Source organism: Paroedura picta, chromosome 12, assembly GCF_049243985.1.
Source record: "Paroedura picta isolate Pp20150507F chromosome 12, Ppicta_v3.0, whole genome shotgun sequence".
Lineage (NCBI taxonomy): Eukaryota > Metazoa > Chordata > Lepidosauria > Squamata > Gekkonidae > Paroedura > Paroedura picta.
The window spans coordinates 49173343-49198669 of NC_135380.1; the positions used below are offsets into that span (position 1 = coordinate 49173343).

The 25327-nt window shown below is 46.8% G+C and overlaps 1 protein-coding gene and 1 non-coding gene across 2 annotated transcripts in view; both read right to left on the reverse strand.

Annotated features, from left to right (window-relative positions):
- Positions 1-25327, reverse strand: part of DBH (dopamine beta-hydroxylase) — a 90667-nt gene that overhangs the window by 8324 nt on the left and 57016 nt on the right. Inside the window, exons 6-11 of the mRNA XM_077306099.1 lie at positions 19393-19559; positions 11205-11348; positions 9979-10017; positions 8045-8104; positions 7168-7295; positions 4400-4559 (exon numbers count right to left, since the gene is read on the reverse strand). Of these exons, the coding sequence (XP_077162214.1) occupies positions 4400-4559; positions 7168-7295; positions 8045-8104; positions 9979-10017; positions 11205-11348; positions 19393-19559 (698 nt within the window). The remainder of the gene's footprint in view (positions 1-4399; positions 4560-7167; positions 7296-8044; positions 8105-9978; positions 10018-11204; positions 11349-19392; positions 19560-25327) is intronic.
- Positions 6856-6962, reverse strand: LOC143822251 (U6 spliceosomal RNA). The gene has a single exon (XR_013226106.1). It is a non-coding gene; the product is annotated as a U6 spliceosomal RNA (small nuclear RNA).

The window sequence follows — 25327 nt, forward strand, 5'->3', positions numbered from 1 at the left end:
GGTGATCCACTGGAGAAGGAAATGGCAAACCACTCCAGTATCTTTGCCATGAAAACTCTATGGACAGTTCCAATAGGCATAACGATATGACGCTGGAAGATGAGCCCCTCAGGTCGGAAGGTGTCCAATATGCTACTGGGGATGAGCAGACGGCTAGTACGAGTAGCGCCAGAATGAATGAAGCGACTGGGCCAAAGCCGAAAGGACGCTCAGTTGTGGAAGTAACTGGTGGCGAAAAGACAGTCCGATGCTGTAAAGATTCTTATTCCATAGGAACCTGGAACGTCAGATCCATTAATCAAGGTAAGCTGGACGTGGTCAAACAAGAAATGACAAGACTGAACATCGACATTTTAGGAATCAGTGAACTAAAATGGACAGGAATGGGTGAATTTAATTCAGATGACCATCAGGTATACTACTGTGGACAAGAATCTCGCAGAAGAAATGGAGTAGCCTTCATAATCAATAAGAGAGTAGGATACAATCCCCAAAATGACAGAATGATCTCAGTTCGAATCCAAGGCAAACCATTCAACATCACAGTGATCCAGGTCTATGCCCCAACCACTGCTGCTGAAGAGGATGAAGTTGATCAGTTCTATGAAGCCCTACAACACCTTCTAGAAGCAACGCCAAAAAATGATGTGCTTATCATCATGGGGGATTGGAATGCTAAAGTAGGAAGCCAAAAGATAACCAGGATAACAGGCAAGTTTGGCCTTGGAGTACAAAATGAAGCAGGGCACAGGCTGGTAGAATTTTGTCAAGAGAATACAATGGTCATAGCAAACACTCTTTTCCAACAACCCAAGAGACGACTCTACACATGGACATCACCAGACGGTCAACACAGAAATCAGATTGACTATGTGCTCTGCAGCCAAAGATGGAAAAGTTCTATCCAGTCAATAAAAACAAGACCAGGAGCTGATTGTGGTTCAGATCATGAGCTTCTTGTTGCAAAATTTAGGCTTAAATTGAAGAAAGTAGGGAAAAGCACTAGGCCACTCAGGTATGAACTAAATCATATCCCCAACGAATACACAGTAGAGGTGACAAACAGATTTAAGGAATTAGATCTGATAGACAGAGTGCCTGAAGAACTATGGACTGAGGTTCGCAACATTGTACAAGAGGTAGCAACTAAAACCATCCCAAAGAAAAAGAAATGCAAGAAATCAAAATGGCTGTCTGAGGAAGCTTTACAAATAGCTAAGGAGAGAAGGGAAGTGAAAGGCAAGGGAGAAAGAGAAAGATACACCCAATTGAATGCAGAATTCCAGAGAAAAGCTAGAAGAGATAAGAATGCCTTCTTAAATGAACAGTGCAAACAAATAGAAGAAAACAATAGAATGGGGAGGACCAGAGATCTTTTCAAGAAAATTGGAGATATAAAGAGAACGTTTCATGCAAAGTTGGGTATGATAAGGGACCAAAATGGTAGGGACCTCACAGAAGCAGAAGAGATTAAACAAAGGTGGCAAAAGTATACAGAACAACTATACAAGAGCGAGCTTAACATCCCTGATTACCACAGTGGGGTAATTACTGACCTGGAGCCAGACATCCTGGAATGTGAAGTCAAATGGGCCTTAGGAAGTCTGAGCAACAATAAAGCTAGTGGTGGTGACAGCATTCCAGTTGAACTATTCAAAATCTTAATGCAGTAAAAGTGCTACACTCAATATGCCAGCAAATTTGGAAAACTCAACAATGGCCACAGGATTGGAAAAGGTCAGTTTACATTCCAATCCCAAAGAAGGGCAATGCCAAAGAATGTTCAAACTACTGTACCATTGCACTAATTTCTCATGCTAGCAAAGTTATGCTCAAAATCCTACAAGCTAGGCTCCAGCAATATGTGGACCGAGAACTTCCAGAAGTACAGGCAGGATTTCAAAGAGGCAGAGGAACTAGAGATCAAATTGCCAACATACGCTGGATCATGGAGAAAGCTAGGGAGTACCAGAAGAACGTCTACTTCTGCTTCATTGACTATGCTAAAGCCTTTGATTGTGTGGAGCACAACAAATTGTGGAAAGTTCTTAAAGAGATGGGAATACTAGAGCATCTTATTTGTCTCTTGAGGAATTTATATGCAGGTCAAGAAGCAACAGTGAGAACTGAACATGGAATCACTGACTGGTTCAAAATTGAGAAAGGAGTTCGGCAAGGCTGTATACTGTCGCCTTGCCTATTTAACTTGTATGCAGAGCACATCATGAGAAATGCGGGATTAGAGGAGTCACAAATTGGGATCAAGATTGCAGGGAGAAATATCAACAACCTCAGATATGCAGATGATACCACTCTAATGGCAGAAAGTGAAGAGGAACTAAAGAGCCTGTTGATGCGGGTGAAGGAGGAGAGTGCAAAAGTTGGCTTGAAACTCAACATCAAGAAAACAAAGATCATGGCATCCGGCCCTCTCAATTCATGGCAAATAGATGGGGAAGAAATGGAGATAGTGACAGATTTTATTTTCCTGGGCTCCAAGATCACTGCAGATGGGGACTGCAGCAAAGAAATTAAAAGACGCTTGCTTCTGGGGAGGAAAGCTATGGCAAATTTAGACAGCATTCTAAAAAGCAGAGACATCACCCTGCCAACAAAAGTGCGTTTAGCCAAGGCTATGGTATTCCCAGTTGCAATGTATGGCTGCGAAAGTTGGACCATAAGGAAGGCCGAGCGTCAAAGAATTGAGGCTTTTGAACTCTGGTGCTGGAGAAGACTCTTGCGAGTCCCTTGGACTGCAAGGCGAACAAACCAGTCAGTCCTAGAGGAGATCAGCCCTGACTGCTCTTTAGAAGGCCAGATCCTGAAGATGAAACTCAAATACTTTGGCCACCTCATGAGAAGGAAGGCCTTCCTGGAGAAGAGCCTAATGCTGGGAGCGATCGAGGGCAAAAGAAGAAGGGGACGACAGAGAATGAGGTGGCTGGATGGAGTCACTGAAGCAGTAGGTGCAAACTTAAATGGACTCCGGGGAATGGTAGAGGACAGGAAGGCCTGGAGGATCATTGTCCATGGGGTTGCGATGGGTCGGACACGACTTCGCACATAACAACAAAGTATTTGAAAGGTTGTCATTTGGAGGAGGGCAGGATGTTGTTCCCATTGGCTGCAGAGGAAAGGACACGCAGTAATGGGTTTAAACTACAACAATATAGGCCAGATATCAGGAAAAAAATTTTCACAGTCCAAGTAGTTCAGCAGTGGAATAGGCTGCCTAAGGAGGTGGTGAGCTCCCCCTCACTGGCAGTCTTCAAGCAAAGGTTGGATACAGACTTTTCTTGGATGCTTTAGGACAGCGGTCCCCAACGTTCTAGTAGTCGGAACCGCCTCCGAGGGTTGGAGAGAGCCGGCAGCCCAGCCACCGCCGCCGCTCGCAAACGCGCACGCGCAGTCGCACATGCGCGTTTTCGCCACTAGGTGGCACTAACGCCCATGCGCAGAGCTACCGCACGTGCACGTTTTCGCCAGCAGGGGGCACAAACACGCATGCGCGGCAGTTCCGTGCGTGCGCGTTTGCGTCACTGGCGTGCCGGCTGCCGTGCCTGTTTCTTCCCCCCCTCTCGCTGCGGGGGGGGAGGAAGGCGCAGCCGTTGGCGGCCCGGTACCATGGCCTTTGCGGCCCGGTACCGGGCTACGGACCGGGGGTTGAGGACCCCTGCTTTAGGATGCTTTGGGCTGATCCTGCGTTGAACAGGGGGTTGGACTAGATGGCCTGTATGGCCCCTTCCAACTCTATGATTCTATGATTCTATGACATTTTGGACATCTGTGGATTGTTTTTTGAAACTAGGGAGTAACTGGTTTTATGAGATTTTTATTGGGGTTTTTATATATGTTGTAACCTGAGCCATTGGGAGTGGCAGGATAGAAATCCAAATATAATAATAATAATAGTAATTCACACCTAGGGTTGGATCGAACCAGCTTTTCTGATGGTGAAACAGGAAAGAAGGATTCCCTTTAACCAGGAAAGAAAGCTATGCTAGACATCATGGGACCTGCACATGCACAAGACAAGAGAGACATGCAATGTAGAAGGGAGGGGAATGGGGTGAGATTGAGTGAACGGGATGTTTGCACTTTTTAACTGGTTGCCTGATGCACTGTTACTTGCTCGTGTAATGAGCAACACTAATACAGATCTATACATTCTGCTGTAGGGGTTTATGATGCACAATTAAGCCCCTGGAGGATCCACTACTTCCTCAAATCTGCTTTCAAGGATCTGGGACTGAGAAACACAAGGCTAGTATATGAAAATGCAATGGTGAAAGGGTATTTCAGCTACTGGAATGGAGGGCCTGGGGTTCTGGGATCTTGCATTTAGCCAAGCCTAAACAAAGCACATGGTCTGCTCATTTTCTCTGCTTACCATACATACCGGAAATCGGACAGCTGAGGACTTGTTGCAATGCACAGAAATTGGAGCAAAGTCATAGAGGGACTTCAGGACACCTTTGTTGAAAGAATTCCAAGGGACTGAAGAAAACTGCTGTGTGACAGAGGTGTCTGGGCATGTGCAGACTTCTTCATCATTAAACCTACAAGAAGGAGAAATGTCTTGCTATGGAAGTGCCCAATAGGAAATGTGACCTACATCCAGCCCAGATTCCCAATCCAACATTCCCCTTGCACAGATGAAGCACAGACAACCTACTACAACACCAGCATGGCTGTCATTGTCCACTCACAGTCCAGCAGCACCTTTATGACCAACAAATGATAATCCTTTGTCAAAACAGCCAATCCCCTGGAATTCAGCGCAATAAAACTGGCTGTTTTGACAAAGGATTATCATTGGCTGTATTTGGTTGTGACACAGATGTAACTGAACTGATTTTTGCTATGTATTCCCTGTCATGTAAGAAGATCATAGTCTGATGAAGGGTGCTTGCACTCGAAAGCTCACGCCTTGAATAAATCTTAACTTAAAGGTGCTCCTGGACTCTGATTCTATTGTGCTACTTCAGACCAACACGGCTACCCATTTGAATCTATTGTCAAGTCAGATGTTATTGCACTAGGCCATAGCTCCTCACAAGATCAAATATGCAGTAAAATTGTTCAGTACAGTAGAGCATGGCTGTCATTGGCTTATCATAGCAATCCCAACAGAATAAAGAAAGGGAGCATCTCCTTCTCAGTCAGACCTGGTTCTCCTGCCTTGACCTTTAGGGGCTCAGCATAATCAAGACAGATTTTTGCCAATATTCTCATTTGCAAGAGAACTCTGTGATTCTGTGAACCCTCTGGACTAGCCTTTCTCTGCTTTTTTACCACTGAGAAATCCCTGAAATACTGTTAAAGCTTCAAGAAACCCCAGAAGAGGCACGATGGTACAGAATATGGTTGGGAAGCAACCTTCCCACCTGCTCCAGGCCCATCACTGGCCATTTTGGGAGGGGTGGGTGGGTTGACATGACCATTTATAGTAATCTTCAAGTGGATAGCTGTGCTGGTCTGAAGAAGCAGAACAAATTTAGAGTCCAGTGGCACCTTTAAGACCAACACATCAAGGTATGAGCTTTCATGTGCACATACACTTCCTCAAATATAAATTTATCTTTGGGACCTGTTAACCATTTTCATTATGTTGTCTGTTAATTTATTCTCACATTGTTCCTATAAGATTGAACTGATTACTTTCATTCCATAGCATTGTACCTGTTTATGTAAATGTTTAATGGTTATCTGTTTAACAAATGTTTAACAAATGTTTAACAAATATATATAAACAGTCCTCTCAGAGCTCTCTCAGTCCCACCTGGAGTGTGGGGGGAGGAAGGAGAAAGGTGTTTCTAAGCTGCTATGACAGTCCCTTCAGGTAGTGAAAAGCAGGGGGGAAAGGGCTCTTCTTCCTGAGAGCTAGTGTGGTGTCGTGGTTAAGTGTGGTGGCCCCTAATTGTGATAGTTGGGTTTGATTCCCCACTCCTCCACAGGCACCCAATTCTCTCAGAGCTCTCTAAGCCTCACCAACTTTACGGGGTGTCTGTTGTGGGGAGAGGAAGACAATTATAAGCTGCTTTGAGACTTCCTCGGGTAGAAAAAAGGTGTGGTGTAAAAAACAGCTCTTGTTCTTTGGAAGGCAGCATGTATCCAGTCCTTGAGGAGACTGCTAGATTATAATAATGATTTTTAAGAAGAACTTTTAACGATATATGAAAACCCTGTCCAGTAAATAGCTGTTCTTATTTGTTGGCTTCTACTCATAAAATCATAGAGTTGGAAGGGACCTCAAGGGTCATCTAGTCCAACCCCTGCACAATGCAGGAACTCACAACTACCTGCCCACCCACAGTGACCCCAATTTAATGCCAAAATTATCCTCCCCCCCAAAAAAAACCCAACAGAAACCAGCCTGGCTTGGAGGAAATTCACCTCCGATTCCACAATGGCGGTCAGCAATTCCCTGGGCACGCAAGGAAGGGCCACAAGAAACAAACACTGGCACATCCCTTCCTGCCCACCTACTCACCATCTGCCTCATAAAATCAGCATTTCTGTGAAATGACTATCTAGCCTCTGCTTAAAAATTTCCAAAGAAGGAGAATCCCAAGGAAGTCTGTTCCACTGAGTAACCATTCTAGCCATCAGGAACTTCTTCCGGGTGTTTAGCTGAAAATTCTTTTGAATGTATTTCAACCCATTGGTTCTGGTCCAACCCTCTGGGGTAACAGAAAACAACTCTGCTCCCTCTTCTCTATGACAACCCCTTAAGTATTTGAAGATGGTTATCATATCACCTGTTAGTCGTCTTCTCCCCAAGCTAAACAGACCAAGCTCCCCCAACCTTTCTTCATATGTCTTGGTCTCCAAACCCTCACCATCTTCGTTGCCCTCCTCTGGACACGCTGAACAGGATTGCGTGTCATCCTTATTCAGGGGCCATTCTAATCTTCTCTGTATCATTCCAACTTTAGTATATGTGCTGCCAAAGCGAGCACAACTGGATTAGTAACACCCTCTTTGAGGACTGTTTTTATGTAATAGTTTGAATGTGGTACATTTCTGCATTTATAACCCATTTTGTTGAATATAAAAGAATTCTTTAAATGTGCTTCTGAATGAGTCAAAATAACAGAAAATGATCCCCCCCCCTCTCCCAATGGGCCTGAAGATGCCCTTGGCTCTGGACCTGCAGGGCCTCACCTGTTCACGAGATTAAAATACCGATGGAGGAAGCCCAAGTCGACGGCACTCTTGCAGAGCTCCAGCTCCATCTGCGGGTAGTAGTGGATGTAATTCACACACATCTCTTCCATGATCCCAAAGCCACCCTGGGGGTCAGAGAAGAGAGGAGCCTAAAGAGTCATGCAGGTTCCAGCGCCAACGCTAAGGTCTGTTGTTTACAAATGGTGCCCACGGCCTCAGCTCCCCCTGCCAAAAGCCCCCTCGTGGTGTGACCAGATCCTACCCTTGCCATCCATTCAATACACACAGACAATTGCACCCAATCAGGCAACTGGTGCAGAGGCATTCAAGCCCTGCACCAGGAAAGCGATATATAAACCCAAAGGAACTGCTGCGCATGTGCATTTGCGGCCGTGCATGGCGCAAACACGCATGCGCAAGCCTGCCGTGCATGCGCGTTTGCCCCAGCGGTTGTGCTTCCCTCTCCCCCCCTCCCGCAAAAAGAAGCTTGCCGGGCCGCAAGCTAATCGGCCGCTTTGGCAGCCGATTTGCTTGCAGCCTAGGAAGTTTCTCACTGGGGGGGAGGAGAGGGAGTCGCGGCCCGGTGACGGGGCCTTTGCGGCCCGTCACTGGGCTGCAGCCCGGTGGCTGGGGACCACTGATCTATTGGACCTGTGAGATACTCAACATACAACTAACACTGAAATCTATTACCAAAAGACATCAAAAGTGCACAGCAGATAAATGTTGCATCTTCAAATATTTGTTGAATATTTTGCATAGCCTGGAGATCAATCTTTTCAATGGAGAATTTGGGGCCCCAGTCAGCTTCTAGCCTTCAGCTGATTCCTCCAGAGGATCCCAAGTGTATTTGAACACAGGCAGACATAATTACCACAGTTGCTTGAGTTCTGTCCTCGGTGTTGTAAGCACATGTGGTCCTGAGCATGTCACCCTGTTGATAGAAATATGAAAGATGTGCTGAGATGCTATCTGGCAGCCCGGCTGAATCCTACAGGGCCGAAAGAGGACAAGTGCCCAGACGAGAGGCTGAAGGCTGAAGGCTGGAGAAGATTTTGCTGCAGGCCGTGCTAAGGCCACCTTTCCCCATCAACAGAAGGAGCCAACTGTGGAAGCTGCAGGGAAACTACAAGGCCGGATAAGGTTCTTTGTGGATTATAAGGCCAAGCAATATTTCTGGGTCAACCTGTTCTGGATGAAGTTGCACTCCACATTTACCTGCATGTGGGACTACCCTTGAAGACTGTTCAGCAGTGATTCTCCAACATACCTCCAGTGGATGCCATTGTGTTTTGTGTTGTCCATGCAGATCTGAGTCAGTGAAAGTGCAGAGGAAGCTGCCATGCTGGATACTTGTTGCTAGTGCAAATGCGTGTGCATTCACGACAGCAATGGAGAGTGGCCTTGGTGCGTCAGTGGCTTTGCAGTGCAGTCCTGGGCCTCTGTGGATCAGCATCCCTCCTGGGACGGCACTGATCATCACCTCAGGGTTTCCTTGTCCAAAATGCTGACATGTTTTCACTGCCCCTTTGCTGTTGTTTTTAATAGCCTTTTTAGCACTTCCATTTTCTTTTGTTTTAGACCTGTTTGTATTTTAATCAAAATGTTTTCTTTATGCTGATCTATTACGGAGCGTGAAGGGCAAGCCAGGCAGGGAGTGGGTGGGAAGCCCGGGGGAGAGGGGGGGCCACCGGGATGCCCTTCCCTTATCAGGCTCCCAAGTTCCCCCTGGGAAAATATGCCACACAGGTCTAGACGATGACGCTTGACAGGCCCAAAAGACTGCGCTGCCCTTTCTCATCTTTGGGACTGGACCATTTGCCAAGCAGTGCTTTGATGGCCCAGCGCATGTCAACCTCAGGCCAGAGCCACTCCCAGGCTCCTGGGCTGCCTGGTCTGGGACTTCTAACTGCAGCTTTCGGCCGGTGAGCCCATGGAGGTGCAGACTTAAGCAAGGAACTAAACATCTGAAGGGATAAACTTAAGAGAAACAAAATGGTCCAAGAAAAGCAGGTGCATTCTGCCTGTTCTTGAGAAAGACCACCTCATTTTGTTTAGGCTTTTATAAATTCTTTTTTTTTTTAATGTTTTAGCTCCTTACATGTTTTCTAGTTTCCAGCTTGGGCTTTGCTGTATGTTGTTGTGCCAAGGCCTCTGAAAAACAGTCACAAACAGCTCAAAGGCCTCCGGTGATCGATCTAAATGGATCTTTTTTTAAAGATAATTCATCTCCTTTTGGAAATTAAATTGCATACCAAAGGCTTTGGTACCCACTGGGGAAGCAGGCGGAGCTTCCCTGCAATTAGGCTTGCCAACTCCAGATTGGAAAATTTCTGGAGATTTGGGGGGCTGAGGGGTTTGGGAGAGAATGGAGTTTAGCAGTGTATAATGCCATCCTCTCCCCCCTCCCCCCTCGCCAAAGTAGCCATTTTCTCTGGGGGGCTGATCTCTGTCATCTGGAAATCACCTGGAGGCTGGCAACGCTAGCTGCAAGGGCTTGGCTCCACTTCCACCGGTGTGTTTCCAGGAGGCCATGAAGTCTATAAGCTCCCCGGGTCTCCTTCTCCTATGCAGTGCAGGGCCTAGAGCACAGCTCCTGCCAACCAAGGATTCACCCCAACTTCTGGCCCCTTATTGAATGTCTGGTTTCCTTCTTTGGGCAAAAGACAGCAACAATTCATATTTATTCTCATGACTCCAGATCTCTCTACAAGACGGATTTATCAAGTAAGAAAAGCAAAGTCTTCATCAGTGAATCACTCTGACACCTTAAACAGAACACCCCACAGATGTGAATGGAGCTCTTACCGGCAAAACGGTCACGATCTTTCTTAACATGCGGATCTCCTAAAATAAAAAAAAAGCCAGAAGGCCAATCAGTGGGTGTGCAGAAGAGGCATAAAAGGGGGGGGGGAGGTGTTCTCTGCAGGGCACATATCCTAAAATGTTTGCTGTCTGTTTTCCAGTGTTCCTCTACAGTCCCGATTGCTAGGAACCTTACCTTAGGAAAGAAAATCATCATGAAACAATGGCATGATTTTTGGAGTTCTGTATAGGGTAGGCTCTGTGAAGAACTGCATAATCCTAAATTTGCTTTCCTGACCAGCCACGACCTTATAGAGAGGCACACCTTGGCACAGAATGAGAAGCATGAGTTTTAATCAATATATCAATCAACTGAAGTGTTGGCTGATGAAGGGTGTGTGTGTGTGTGTGTGTGTGTGTGTGTGTGTGTGTGTGTGTGTGTGACTATCCTGATGCAACCGAGAGTCAAGAATGCCCCCATTTCATTCTGAGGATCACTTTTTTACCACTGAGAAACCCCTGAAACATTTTTCAGGCTTCAAGAAAGTGGTGTGATTGTCCAGAATATGATTGGGAAGCACAGCTGTGTACCTGCTCACCCAGGGACCCTCTCCCACATCCCCTCAAGGCCCATCACTGGCCATTTTAGGAGGGGGTGGGCAGGTTGACAAGATCCTATATGGTCATAAGATCTGATATTTAACAAATTTGAAATATATATATAAAATTAATTAACTCCCACCCATTTGGGAAAGCCTTCCAGGGCTGTCAAGAAAAGTCTGCTAAAGAGTCTGTGCTGTGTGATGACAATATTTATTGTTTTTCTCCTTCCTCCTGGGGGGGGGGCAGGGTCAGGCTGTAATGATTCCAGCCACCCTTTTAAACGCCTCTCCCCCGCAAACCTGCCACCAGCCATAAAGTCCCCAGTCAAGGGTCTTCTGCAAGGTCTGCACCACCAGCACGGGGCAAGGAAGCTCTTCTGGCCAGGCTGGGGACTCCTCCACCCACAGAGTACTTCCCAGGAAAGGGTTAGGGTTAGGGTTAGGGTGAAAGGTGAAGTTACACTGTTAGGTTTGTATGTTATCTCATGTTTCTTGCAATAGCTCAAAAAGGCACCTGCAGGGAGGGTTAGGTCATATGCAGCCTACTCCCACAAAACCAGAGCCTCCACCCAAAGGCAATTTAAGAGCTTGAAGGATAGGCAACCCCCGGGCCCAAGGGCCACCTACCTGGAAGTGGGGGCTGTAGTGTCGGTCCGCATTCACAATCTCTTCTTCCCTCCCTTCACGGGAAAGCACTGTCACCACGCTCCTGCCCGTCAGGTGGGTGTGCAGTTGGGAGGCGAAGACATGAATCCCAGTGGGAGGCAAAGCCTAGTGGGGCCGGCAAACGGGATGAATGCAATCACCAGCAGTCACCACTTGGGGTCATTCCCCCAAAACACACCCTTACAAACTCATTGGCAACAGCCAAACAATCAGTGGGAAGAACCTAAAAGTCTGCATTTTTATGTGTTGCTTTATTAAATGCTAGTAATTCGCTAATCGCTTGCAGGGAATCCTGGTATCTCTAGGATGGAAAAAAGGAAGATAGTGGGGAACTGACTGATTTCCACAAACAATTAGGGAGGCTTGCGGGTTTTCCCTTTCACTTATGGAACACCCAGCTATGGGGTGGAGAGACAGTCACTGGCTTAGAAGAACTCTCAAAGGGGCTGCGAGTCTGTGGAGGACAATGTCACCATTGGCAATTGGGGGGAAACAGCGTCATTTATTTATTTGTTTGTTTGTTTGTTTATTGGATTTATAGCCCGCTGCTCTCGGAAACCGGCTCTCGGAAACCAGTCACAACAGCAATCCATACAATAAAACCCAGTAAAATACCCATTAAAACCCCCAATATACACAATTATAAAAGAACCCGACAGATGGCAAAAACATAACCTTCCTTAAAACAGGAATGCTAGTTGCATGTGGCTGTCGGGGGTGTCTGTGTGTGTGACAAAACAGCCAGCAAGTGATTGTGAGCCCCCTCCTGTCTGTGCCTGCTGCCTGCGGCTTTCCTTCTGGCACAGAAGATGGGCTTCTAGGCCTAGAGCGGGTGTTCAACTCAACTCAAAAGTGGGCAGAGACCCAGATGTAGTCAAAACATTTACTTCCTGCAATTGTATGATGTCTGGTTGGCATCATCTGAAAAAAACTGAACCCTAAACAGTGTACAAGCTTTCATCAGGCTTCAAATCTTGCAGGCCATTCTAACCATCGGGAATTTCTTCCAGGTGTTTAGCTGAAAGTTCTTTTGAATTAATTTCAACCCATTGGTTCTGGTCCAACCCTCTGGGGGAACAGAAAACAACTCTGCCCCATCTTCTCTATGACAGCCCTTCAAGTATTTGAAGACGGTTATCATATCATGTCTTAGTCACCTTCACTCCAGGCTAAACAGACCAAGCTCCCTCAATCTTTCCTCATACAACTTGGTCTCCAAAAGCCTCACCATGTGGAAACGCTCTGGAAATGCTCCAGTTTCTCTACATCTTTCTTCAGTTGTGGTGCCCAAAACTGAACACAGTATGCCAAGTGAGGTCTAACGAGAGCAGAATAAAGTGATCTGATCTGGACACTATAAAAATAAAGCCCCAAATCCTGTATGCCTTTTTGCTGTATGCTGTACCATCTTGTATGCTGTACCATTGTACAGCAGTGGTTCTAAACCTTAGTAATGTTGACATACCGTTCCTCGTGTTGTGGTGACCCCCAACCATAACATTTTGCACGTGTTCTTTCACAGAAATTAAACCGAAACTGACCAATGACGTGAAGATCCAGTGTTCATGATAGTATATAAATTGGTATTTTTCCAGGGTTTCTCAGTTCAGTTCTGCCTCTTGCTTCACCATGCCAATCTTGCTCTTTTCTGCCACTCTGGACAGATGAACACTCTCTCAATCTACCCTGCAAAGTTGTTATGTGGATGGCACCCCCTCAGCCAAGCTGTGAAAGGGTTGTTCCAGCCCCAAAGGGGTCCCGACCCCCCAGGCTGAAAACCATTGAGCTACAGAGTCACACCGTTTATGGTCTACTAAGACCCCAAGATCCTTTTTACGTGTACTACTGCCAAGACAAGTCTCACCCATCCTATAGTGATGCATTTGATTTTTCCTACTGTCAAGAGCAGTCCCTCTGATCTCTGCCATGATTTGTGATTGGCCTGAGAGACTCCATTTTGGTTTGATGTGTGTTGTTTGAAGAACCTTTTATAACCCTGAACCATTTGTCCCTGCCCTGCTTTATCCAGTCCTGCTGTGCTGTGTTGTTACAACTATTTCTCTGGACTATGTTAACAGGAAGGGAGGGCTGTCTGACACCCAAGGCCAGACAGCCCGGCGAGGATCTGGAAGAGCGTCCAGGATGGCACCTGTGGGAGGGGGGATTTTTCATTATTAAAATGCATTTTATTCATTTTAGCCCAGTTTTCTAGCCTCTCAAGATCATCCTGATTCTGTCTTCTGTTACTACCCTTCTCGATTTAGTATCACCTGCAAATTTGATAAGCACCCCCTCTATTCTTTCATCCCAACCATCTATGAATATGTTGAACAATACAGGACCCAGGACAGATCCCTGAGGCACTCCACTTGCCACTCCAAGAAGATGACGAACCACTTACAAGCACCCTTTGGGTGAGATCTATCAACCAGTTCTCAATCCACCTAACAGAAATAGGATCCATACCACATTTTTATGAGCCTCTTGTGGCGGAGAGTGGTAAGGCAGCAGATGTGCAGTCTGAAAGCTCTGCCCATGAGGCTGGGAGTTCGATCCCAGCAGCCGGCTCAAGGTTGACTCAGCCTTCCATCCTTCCGAGGACGGTAAAATGAGTACCCAGCTTGCTGCTGGGGGGTAAACGGTCATGACTGGGGAAGGCACTGGCAAACCACCCCGTGTTGAGTCTGCCATGAAAACGCTAGAGGGCGTCACCCCAAGGGTCAGACATGACCCGGTGCTTTACCTTTTACCACATTTCACCAACTTGCCAATAAGAATATCATGTGAAAAACTATCAAAAGCCTTACTGAAATCAAAGTATATAATATCCACAGCATTCCAATGATTTAGCAAGGTAGTAACTTTCTCAAAAAAAGAGATAAGGTTAGTCTGACATGACTTGTTCTTGAAAAAGCCATGCTGACTCTTAGTAATTATAGCCATCCACTCTAGCTGCTTAAGGACTGACTTTTTGATTATTTGTTCTAAACTTTTGCTAGCTATAGATGTCAAACTGATGGGTCACTAGTTACCCAGATCCTCCTTTTTCCCCTTCTTGAAAATAGGGACAACATTTGCCCGCCTCCAAACTTCTGGCACTTTACCAGTTCACCAAGGCTTGTCAAAAATAATGGACAGAGGCTCAGAAATGGCATCTACAAGTTCTTTTAGTACTCTTGGATGCAATTCATCCGACCCAGAAGATTTGGTTTCATTTAAAGAAACAAGGTGTTTATTGACTACCCCTACAGTGATCCTAGGCCACAAATCCCATCCCTCATCACAAGAAATGATGTTGCCATGTTGAGCATATTCCCCTTGCAAGATAAGGCTGAGAAGTAGGAATTGAGCAATTCAGCCCTCTGTTCATCAGCTGTTACGTCACTTTCTTGTCCCCACAATGGTCCTGCCATGTCCCTATTCTTTTTCTTACTTTGAATAAAGAACCCTTTCTTTATTCAAACCCTTGACAGGACAGAGAGCGACGGGGAACCGGCAGGACATCTTGAGTACAGAAGGAGGCCTTCCCCTGGGGCCTAAAACACCCCCAGGGCCTAGAAGTGTGCTTCTAGGCCCGAGGGGAAGGCCACCGAAGGGGGGGGAGCAGGCCTTCCCCTCGGGCCTAGAAGCACAATTCTTCGAGGCCCCGGGTGTGCTTCTAGGCCTCAGGAGAAGGCCTCAGGGGAAGGACTCGCCGCCGCTGGGGGGGAGGAGGCCTTCCCACCGGGCCCCGAAATGCTGCACCCGGGGCAATGTCGCCTCTATGTGTTTGATGGGCGTCTGCGGCAGGGGAGGGGGCTTTCAAAACCCATTCTCACAAATGGGCTTTGAATCTAAGTTTATCCATGATTCACTAGCTCTGCTTGTGTATCAAAGCGAATTTTTATTTCCAGGTGAAAAGATGCTTTCATCTGTAAAATGTATTTCAGTTAACTGGAGCCTATCAGGGACTCTAACCTGATTACCATGAGAGGTGTGATCTCCTATGCCCATAACGCCTGGGCAGGCCTAACCTGGCCTGACAGGAACCGTCTGAATTGTGTAGCGGAAGTTAGGGACTATCTGTCTCACAGCTTTTCCCCCAGGGACTCTACCATGTCCCCTTTTTTTCTTACTTTGAATATAACTAAAGAACCGTTTTTTGTTGTTTTTAGCATTTCTTGCTAGCCTAAGCTCATACTGAGCTTTAGCTTTTCTAACATTCTCCGTCCAAGCATTGGTTATTTCTTTATATTCCTCCTTGGTTATAAGATCCTCCTTCCAGTTCCTAAATGAGACTTTTTTTGTTACTCAGTTCTTTTGAAAGCTGTTCATGGAGCCACCCTGGTTTCTTTAGGTTCTTCCCAGTTTTCTTTCTCAAGAGAACTGTCTGTGATTGTGCCTTCAGTATTTCACTTTTGAGAAACTCCAACCTTCTTGGACTTCCATCTCCTCAAGTTTTTCTGACCATGGGATTCTATTCAAAATAATTTAAGTTTGTTAAAATATGCTTTCCTGAAGCCCAGTCTGTATGGGTGACTACATACAACTTTTCCCCAAGATCATAAAGTCCAAAATCAGATGGTCACTACTACCAAATGCACCCACAACTCTTACCTCATCAGCCAGTTGTTCCCTATTACTGGGAACAAGTCTTAATCAGCAGACCCCCTGGTTGCCCCTTCTACTTTCTGGGAAATAAAGTTGTCAAGAATGTATTGGATTTTTCATTTTTAGCAGAGCTGGTTTTCCAACAGATGTGGGTTATTGAAATCTCTGATGACCACTAGGTCCCATCTGAGAACTTTTTAATCTGGTCTAGGAGCATCTCATCCATGCTCAGTCACATATATTTCTTCACAAGTATATACATACTTAACATATAGTGCTAGTCCTCCCCCTTCTTTATTTGTTATTGAGAGATAAGGTGTACCTCTCAATCCTATTATTCCAGTTGTGAGTGTTGAACCTGCACGGAGCTTTTATTCCAATCCCAGGTCAATTCAATCCCTGCCATCTACACTGAAAGTGATTTCCATTTTGACTTAGGGCAATTTAAATTTTCCAAGCATGATTGATCCAGAGTGACCATACATTTCCCCTGCAATATCCTGGAGTGTATATAACCCTTGATATTTGAAAAATTGGCATGAGCAAGCATGCAGCTGTCTGCTTTCCTCAAAATAACTTGCTGCTGAGCCTCCAAAGCTGTAGAAAAGCCCCGATTGGCCAGAAAGTCAATTCAAAGGATTCCTTGTTCCCAGGTTGCAAAGCTTCCCTTAAAGGGGAAGTCCTAACTTCTCTTGACAGAAGCTCCAGAAGCCCTAACTTCTCTCAGCAGATTTGCCTCTTGGATTTATTCCCCCTCCTCTGCTGTCGCCAACCCTCTCTCCCCCACTCAAGAAAAGAAAGAGGCTTCTGCTGTACTTGGCTCCCCTCCCTGTTCTGAGCTTCCCTAATCACATACAGAACACTTTTCTGTTTCAATGGGGGGGGGGGGATAGAAGAAGACCTGAGTTCAAATCAATCTGAATTCAATAGGATCCATAAAGGAATAAACAATATAATTGCAGAATCAGCCCAGGTTTCTATAATGCCTATTAGATGATAGTCCCCTTTCTTTTTTAGGACTTGAGAAACTTTATGATGAACTTTAAGGGTTTGTGTTTAAGGGGAAACAGTGGGCAGGCTATTGCCAGATTTTTTTTGGAGAGGATAGGACAAGGCAGGCAGCTTAAGCAGCTTTCATTCCTTATCCCTTTTTCTGCTGTTTTGTTTATTTATTCTGGTTTTCTTAAGTTTTTTTTTCAAATAGCGTAGCATTGCCATGAAGATTTTAGCATGATCAAAAAGATGGTGTATAAATTGCCACAGAAAAAAATGTATTTCCACATGGCTAGATTCACTGGTGGCCTCACATTTCACTTCCTTCTTACACCTGCCCCGTAGCTCCCTGGAGATGGATTCTCAGAGCCGTGAACATCACTCAAGTTTAAATGTCTTTTGCTCAGTGGTGTTCACCTGGAGCCAAACTGCCCCATTCAGTTCCAACACTGGTACTGTCTAATGTGCCCCCATCCCCACGACTTCCAACAGGCAGAAACTAAAATGTTTGCTGAGCAAGAAGCCAGCCACTGAGAAGAACCGTGGCCTTTGAGATAGCTGTTGGGGAGGTTCCTAGAGCTCCCTTCTCCAGTGGAGAAAGAGTTCCACCAGCAGAGAATGTTGCCCCCCAGCCCCCTCCTGGAGAATGGCAGTTGTGGAATCCAGCCAGTTACACACCGCTGAGTCATATATGCCAGTGATGGACACTCATTTCACGGGGGGGGGGGGAGGTGAATGGCACCTGGCTGCCAGGCAGTACAAGGAATGCCCACCTTTGCTTCTGCCTCCTTAGGCTACCTCTGAGCACAACAGGTAGCAACTCGACAGAGCTCCCACTTGAAATATCTTCCTCAGGACCACGGCTGGTTCTGGCTGGCATCAATGCTCCTAGCTCTTCCCTTCAAGCTGGCAGGAGAGACGGATGAGTTGGCCTCCCGATTTAGGCTGGCCCTAGACTTTTCGGTGATAAATGATCTGAAAACCAAACCATGTTCTGAAACCAGGGCAGAGTCTGCACTTACTTTCTTTATTCCATTGTCAATCCTGTTGAATTCAGATCGCTTTGAACTCGGGTCTTCCTCTCCCCCCAATCCCCATTGAAACAGGAAAGTCTTCTGCACGTGGTTAGGGTAGTTCAGAAGGGGGAGGCAAGCCTCTTTCTTTCTTTTCTTGAAGGGGGGGGGAGAGGAGCCAGGCAGGGAGCCTCTTTCTTTTCTTGGAGGGGAGGGGGAGAGGATCGAAAAAGGCAGAGGAGGACCGACAGAAGTTGAGAGAAATTAGGGGCTTCTCCTTTAAGGCAAGAGTGTTACGTGACCAGGTGTAGCCTATCAGAGGTTCTCTACCAGGGAGCTTTCTTTCCCAACGGAGATATCGCACAATAAAGGTAGGATCACTCCGGATCAATCCTTCTTGCTGCAGAAGGAAAATTTAAATCGCCCCAAATCCAAACTGTGTAGAGGGCAGGGACTGTGCATTCTGTGTAGAGGGCAGGGACTGAATCGATCTGGGGTTGGAATAAAAGCTCTGTGCAGTTTACACCCAGGAGTGTTTTGCTAAGTGTAGCAAAATTCACTGCAGTTCAGATGGACTGGGACTGGAATGGTCTGTGGGAAATAGGTATAGGAGCTCCAGAGGATCTTCCTCTATCCTAACAGATTCCTGGGGTCCAGCTGGTATAGCTAATCACACAGCCAGAAATAGCTGTCCTCATCACAAAGGGAAGTAGGAAATTTAGATGGGGCTCCAACCCTCAGCCCAAGTTTACCCTGATGTTATAGAAAGCACCAATTAAAGTAATACATTCAATGAAGGATTTTAGCAACATGTACACTGAATACTTTTCTTCTAAATGAAGGAGGAGGAGGTGGAGGAGGAGGGTTGGTTCTTCTATGCCGCTTTTCTCTACCCAAAGGAGTCTCAAAGTGGCTTCCAGTCACCTTCCCTTTCCTTTCCCCACAATCGGCACCCTATGAGGAAGGTGAGGCTGAGAGAGCCCTGATATTTCTTCTTGGTCAAAACAAAAGAAGAAGAGTTGGTTCTTATATGCTGTTTTCTCTACCCAAAGGAGTCTCTAAGTAGCTTACATTCGTCTTCCCTTACTCTCCCCACAACAGACACCCTGTGGGGTGGGTGAGGCTGAGAGCGCCCTGATATCACTGCTCAGTCAGAACAGCTTTATCAGTGCCATGGCGAGCCCATGGTCACCCAGCTGGCTGCATGTGGGGGAGTGCAGAATCGAACCCGGCTCACTAGATTAGAAGTCCGCACTCCTAATCACTATGCCAAACTGGTGTCCTTGAGTGAACTACAGTAAATTTATTTCTAATTTTTATAACAAAGATCTGTTTTTCTTGGTTAATTTTTGAGCTTTTCATTTTTGGGCCCTGTTTTGACCCTGCCCTTTCCCCAGATTTAGCTGTGCCCCCCAGGACTGAGCCATGAAGCCCCACCTGCACCCCCCCCCTAGATCCCTACATGGTGAGGCAGTGGCCAAAAAGAGAACATGCTCACGTGGGGAGCTGGCAGTGCCTCCTGCAGGTGCTTCCCTTTGTCTTGATGTACTCACCACCTGAGTGCATTTATCAGTGCAGTACCCTGTCAGGTAGAAGTGGCTTTCGCCCGGTGGGATCGCCATCACGGGAGTGTACACCAGGCCCAGTTCCATGATGCCAGCGTCGTGAGGGCGGAGAGAGGCCGTGTAATAGAGGCGGATCCCTGAAGAATCATGGTGGCCTGGCAAGCAAACAGATATGTCTAGAGAGTGACACAATACTTGCCGGGGCAGGATTGGACCCGCTGCCTCCATTCTATTCTTATGGACAGTGTTTAGAATTCAGTGCCAGAGTCCCAGGGACACCAGAAGCTTGTGCAAATCCTGCTGACAGCATGAACTTGACCCAGGTGCTCATTCATACTGGCAGACTGGGATTCCCAACTTCCAGCTGGGGCAGCACGGAGATCCCCCCGACTGGGGCTGTTTGTACAAAATGCTAAAAACCTCTGCCAAAGAAGGAACTGCGATGCACTCCTGCATGAGAGATCCAGGACAAGGACGTCAACAAGGTTCTGAGACCCGTGACAACATCTGAGACCTTTCAAACTGTCATCCATCCCAGGTGTTATGAGAAAAAGACAGCCAAAGGGGAAAAAAAAGAAAGACAAGGGGGAAACCAGCAACATCAACAGAGCTGCCAAGACCAGAAAGCTGAAACTGGCCTTATCTGGGCCTTCCTGCAGGCCTCCTAGCGCTTGTACCTCCGAATGGTAGTATATAAGTTGAGCTGAGAGAAAAATGCTGAAAGCAACAGAGTACAGCTAGGAAGGAAATAAGCCTTAATGTGTGCTCCCCTTGTGCTCCCCTTTGCAACTGGTCCTTTGCCAGCTACATTGGCTTCCAGTGAAATTTCAATTCAGATTCAAGGTGATGGTTTTTATCTTTAATGTCATTCATGGTCTGGGACTGGCTTATCTAAGGGACTGCTTCTCTGAATACAACCCCCCTCCCCCAAGAGCATGGCTGTCCTCCAGCATCAGGCAACCAGGAAGGGCTCTGAGGCAGAGATATTAGTCACGGGGATGGGAACTCAAGAACTCAATATAGGAATTGCTGCTAGCTGTTGATTTTAAATTTTAGACTAATCACTAAACATCATAAGGTTGAAGTTGTAAAAGGACAATTCTGCCACTACTTCATTGGCCATCTGTAGGCTTAGGCACCCGATAGTGAGCCTGTTCTGACTGACGGATGGCCAATGGTGAGTCTGTTCCACCCTGGCCGCCTCCCTCTCCTTCCACCTGGAAGAAAAGCCAGACTGCTCTGATGACCCACCTCCAGAAGGTCAGCCAAGGCAAGAGAGAGGTGGTTGGGAGGGAGGCAGAGCCCATTGCGGCCTCTAAGCCTGAGGTCCTGGGGGTAGGGGCGGGAGGCCAGGTCTGTGGGAAGGCCCTGGAAATACCTGCCCATGGCCCAAAAGGGCCTGCCATGGCCTCTGCAGGCCTTGGTGCTGCCCGTCCAGGACCAGAGGGACCTGGAAGGCCCAGCAAAAACCAGTTCCCCCCTCTTGGGACTGCTGAGGCCTATGCTGCTGCCTGTTAAGAGTCTGGGGGGCAGGAAGGCCTTGTAAACACCCCCACCCCACCCTGGCCCAACAGGGGCCTCAGGAAAGACTGCCCAAAGGCCCCATAGGGTCCCCATAAGGTGCTCCTCCGTGTGTGCTAACAAGTATTGGTTCCTCTTCCATCCTTCCTTTCGCCCTCTCCCCCTCCTCCATGGGTAGCTGCCTATTTTCCCTCTCTTCCTCCCCCCCTTCTCCATGGCCAAAAAGTTTCAGGGGGGGGGTTGGAAAAAACCTGGAGGCTTTGGTGGTGGGGCTGGGAGTGGGCAGGATTTTGGGGAGTGGGCAGGATTTTTTTGGTGAAGGGGCTTGTGTAGCTCAGTGAAGCTATGAGCTATGCCATGCAGGGCTACCCAAGATGGACAGGTCATAGCTGAGAGCTCTGACAAAAGGTGATCCACTGGAGAAGGAAATGGCAAACCAGTATCTTTGCCATGAAAACTCTATGGACAGTTCCAAAAGACAAAACGATATGACGCCAGAAGATGAGCCCCTCAGGTCGGAAGGTGTCCAATATGCTACTGGGGATGAGCAGACGGCTAGTACGAGTAGCGCCAGAATGAATGAAGCAACTGGGCCAAAGCCGAAAGGACTCTCAGTTGTGGAGGGAACTGGTGGCGAAAAGACAGTCCAATGCTGTAAAGATTTTTATTCCATAGGAACCTGGAACGTCAGATCCATGAATCAAGGCAAACAAGAGATGACAAGACTGAACATCGACAATTTAGGAATCAGGGAACTCAAATGGACAGGAATGGGTGAATTTAATTCAGATGACCATCAGGCATACTACTGTGGGCAAGAATCTCACAGAAGAAATAGAGTAGCCTTCATAATCAATAAAAGAGTAGGAAAAGCAGTATTGGGATACAATCCCCAAAATGACAGAATGATCTCAGTTCGAATCCAAAGCAAACCATTCAACATCACAGTAATCCAGCCCTGAAGAGGACAAAGTTGACCAGTTCTATGAAGCCTTACAACACCTTCTAGAAGCAACGCCAAAAAATGATGTGCTTATCATTGTGGAGGATTGGAATACTAAATTAGGAAGCCAAAAGATAACCGGGATAACAGGCAAGTTTTGGCCTTGGAGTAAAAAATGAAGCAGGGCACAGGCTGGTAGAATTTTGTCAAGAGAATACAATGCTCATAGCAAACACTCTTTTCCAACAAGCCAAGAGACAACTCTATACATGGACATCACCAGACGGTCAACACAGAAATCAGTTCTATACAGTCAGTAAAACAACACCAGGAGCCAATTGTGGTTCAGATCATCAGCTTCTTGTTGCAATATTTAGGCTTAAATTGAAGAAAGTAGGGAAAAGCACTAGGCAACTCAGGTATGAACTAAATCATATCCCTTAAGAAGTCTGAGCAACAATAAAGCTAGTGGAGGTGACAGCATTCCAGTTGAACTATTCAAAATCTTAAAAGTAAGAGTGCTACACTCAATATGCCAGTAAATTTGGAAAACTCAACAGTGGCCACAGGATTGGAAAAGGTCAGTTTACATTCCAATCCCAAAGAAGGGCAATGCCAAAGAATGTTCAAACTACCGCACCATTGCACTCATTTCTCATACTAGCAAAGTTATTCTCGAAATCCTACATGCTAGGCTCCAGCAATATGTGGACCGAGAATTTCCAGAAGTATAGGCAGGATTTCGAAGAGGCAGAGGAACTAGAGATCAAATTGCCAACATACGCTGGATCATGGAGAAAGCTAGGGAGTTCCAGAAAAAACATTTACTTCTGCTTCATTGACTATGCTAAAGCCTTTGATTGTGTGGACCACAACAAATTGTGGCAAGTTCTTAAAGAGATGGGAATACCAGAGCATCTTATCTGTCTCTTGAGAAACCTATATGCAGGCCAAGAAGCTACAGTGAGAACTGGGCATGGAATCACTGATTGGTTCAAAATTGAGAAAGGAGTTTGGCAAAGCTGTATACTGTTACCTTGCCTATTTAACTTGTATGTGAAGCATATCATGAGAAAGGTGGGGTTAGATGAGTCACAAATTGGGATTAAGATTGCAGGGAGAAATATAAACAACCTCAGATATGCAGATGATACCACTCTAATGGCAGAAAGTAAAGAGGAACTAAAGAGCAGGTGAAGGAGGAGAGTGCAAAAGCTGTCTTGAAACTCAACATCAAGAAAACAAAGATCATGGCATCCGGTCCTCTCAATTCCTGGCAAACAGATGGGGAAGGAATAGAGGTAGAGACAGATTTTATTTCCCTGGGTTCCAAGATCACTGCAGATGGGGATCACTGCAGAGCAAAGAAATTAAAAGACGCTTGCTCTTGGGGAGGAAAGCTACGGCAAATCTAGACAGCATCCTAAAAAGCAGAGACATCACCCTGCCAACAAAAGTTCGTCTAGTCAAGGCTATGGTCTTCCCAGTTGCAATGTATGGCAGTGAAAGTTGGACCATAAGGAAGGCCAAGCGTCAAAGAATTGAGGCTTTTGAACTCTGGTGCTGGAGAAGACTCTTGCGAGAACAAAGCAGTCAGTCCTAGAGGAGATCAGCCCTGACTGCTCCTTAGAAGGCCAGATCCTGAAGATGAAACTGAAATACTTTGGCCACCTCATGAGAAGGAAGGACTCCCTGGAGAAGAGCCTGATGCTGGGAGCGATCGAGGGCAAAAGAAGAAGGGGACGACAGAGAATGAGGTGGCTGAATGGAGTCACTGAAGCATTCGGTGTGAGCTTAAGTGGACTCTGGGGAATGGTAGAGGACAGGAAGGCCTGGAGGATAATTATCCATGAGGTTGCAATGGGTTGGACATGACTCCACAACTAACAATAACAACGGTCCCCCATCCAAAGCTGCCTTTTTCTCCATAGGCACTAATTGTCATGGTCTGGGGAAGAGTTGTCCTTCCAGAGGATCCCCAGGTCCCACCTGGAGGCTGGCATCCCTGAAGCTCCATGGGCAGCAATGCCACAATATCCCTACTCCAAAGCAGCTCTGTTACCTCTAGGTGAGCTATCACTGCTGAGTTACCCCTCCAACACAACCATTTCTCCCCTGGGGAGCTGATCTCTATAGACTGTAGATGAACTCCACTTCTAGATCTCCAGGTCCCACCTGGTGATTGGTGACCCTTGGATTGGGTGTTCCTTGAGGTTTGGAGGTGGGGCCTTAAAATGGTGCAATGCCTCACAGTCCCCCCTTCAAAGCAGCCCTTTTTCCCTGCAGGGCTGACCTAAAGGTCTCGAGATGAGCGCTTTGAGATGACATGCATGGCTGTGTGTGTGAAGTTCCCTAACAAGTCCTACACCAGGCAATGGGTTAGCAACTGCTGGATGAGTGCTTTTCCCTGCTCTCCCTGTGTCCAAAGAGGGGCAGAGGGAGAGAGAGTTCCTCTCCATCCCAAAAGCTTGCCACTGCAGTGCTCCTTGCCTGGATGGACATCAGTTTACCCTGCCCTCCCAACCTCCATACAATGGGAGAAGGCATTAGCTTGGCCTCTTACCCTCTAATGCAGCTATTTTCCCCAGGGGGACTGATGCCTGGAGATCAGTTGTAATTCCTGAAGGTCTCCAGGCCTCTCCTGGAGGTTGGCAACTCAGCTGGGTGCACATGGAGGAGGACTCAAATCCAGCTCTTGAGATTAGAGTCGCCCACTCTTTAACAAGTGCATCATACTGGATCTCAAGATCTAGTGGAAAGCGGAGGGAGGAGGATGTCAAAACCATGATTTATGCTTTTGCCATGTGGTCAGCACCCAGGAAGGGCATGGCACAAGTGTGCGTCCCAGTGGCCAGGGCATTCCTGGGAGCAATGGGCTTTGCCCCTTGTAGAATCATAGAATCATAGATTTGAAAGCGGCCATACAGACCATCTAGTCCAACCCCTTATCCTATTTATTACAATTTTAGTGTATGTAATGCAGGTCATATTGTTATGTGGGCTGCCACCCCTCCATCAAAGGCTGGCGCACCCGTGTCAACCCTTCCTGACACTCCTGAGCAGACCCTGGCACCAGAGAGAGAAAAGCCAGGTCAAGCCTTGCAAAGCATAATGGGAGAGCAACTAAAACCCACTTCTGGCTCAGAAGCAGGACTTGGAGTTAGGCTTCCCCCAACCTACTTGCTTGCAAACAAAAGAGGAGTTTGTCAGCACACCTGGCAAGTACAGAGAGACAAAGGCACCCCACCCAAGACTCCCCTCCAGCCAGCCAAGCACATTGTCTTGTAAGGGGAACTGGCCACTCTCTTTCAACACCAAATCTAATCCAAGATTTGGTCTTTGTCTTTTCCCTTACCACTATCCCCAGGCACAAGCAATCATCCAGGATTTGCCAGAAATGGGCCATCAGCCTTTCTAGACAGGAAATATTTCTTCATATTCCCAGCAGCTAGTTTCTTT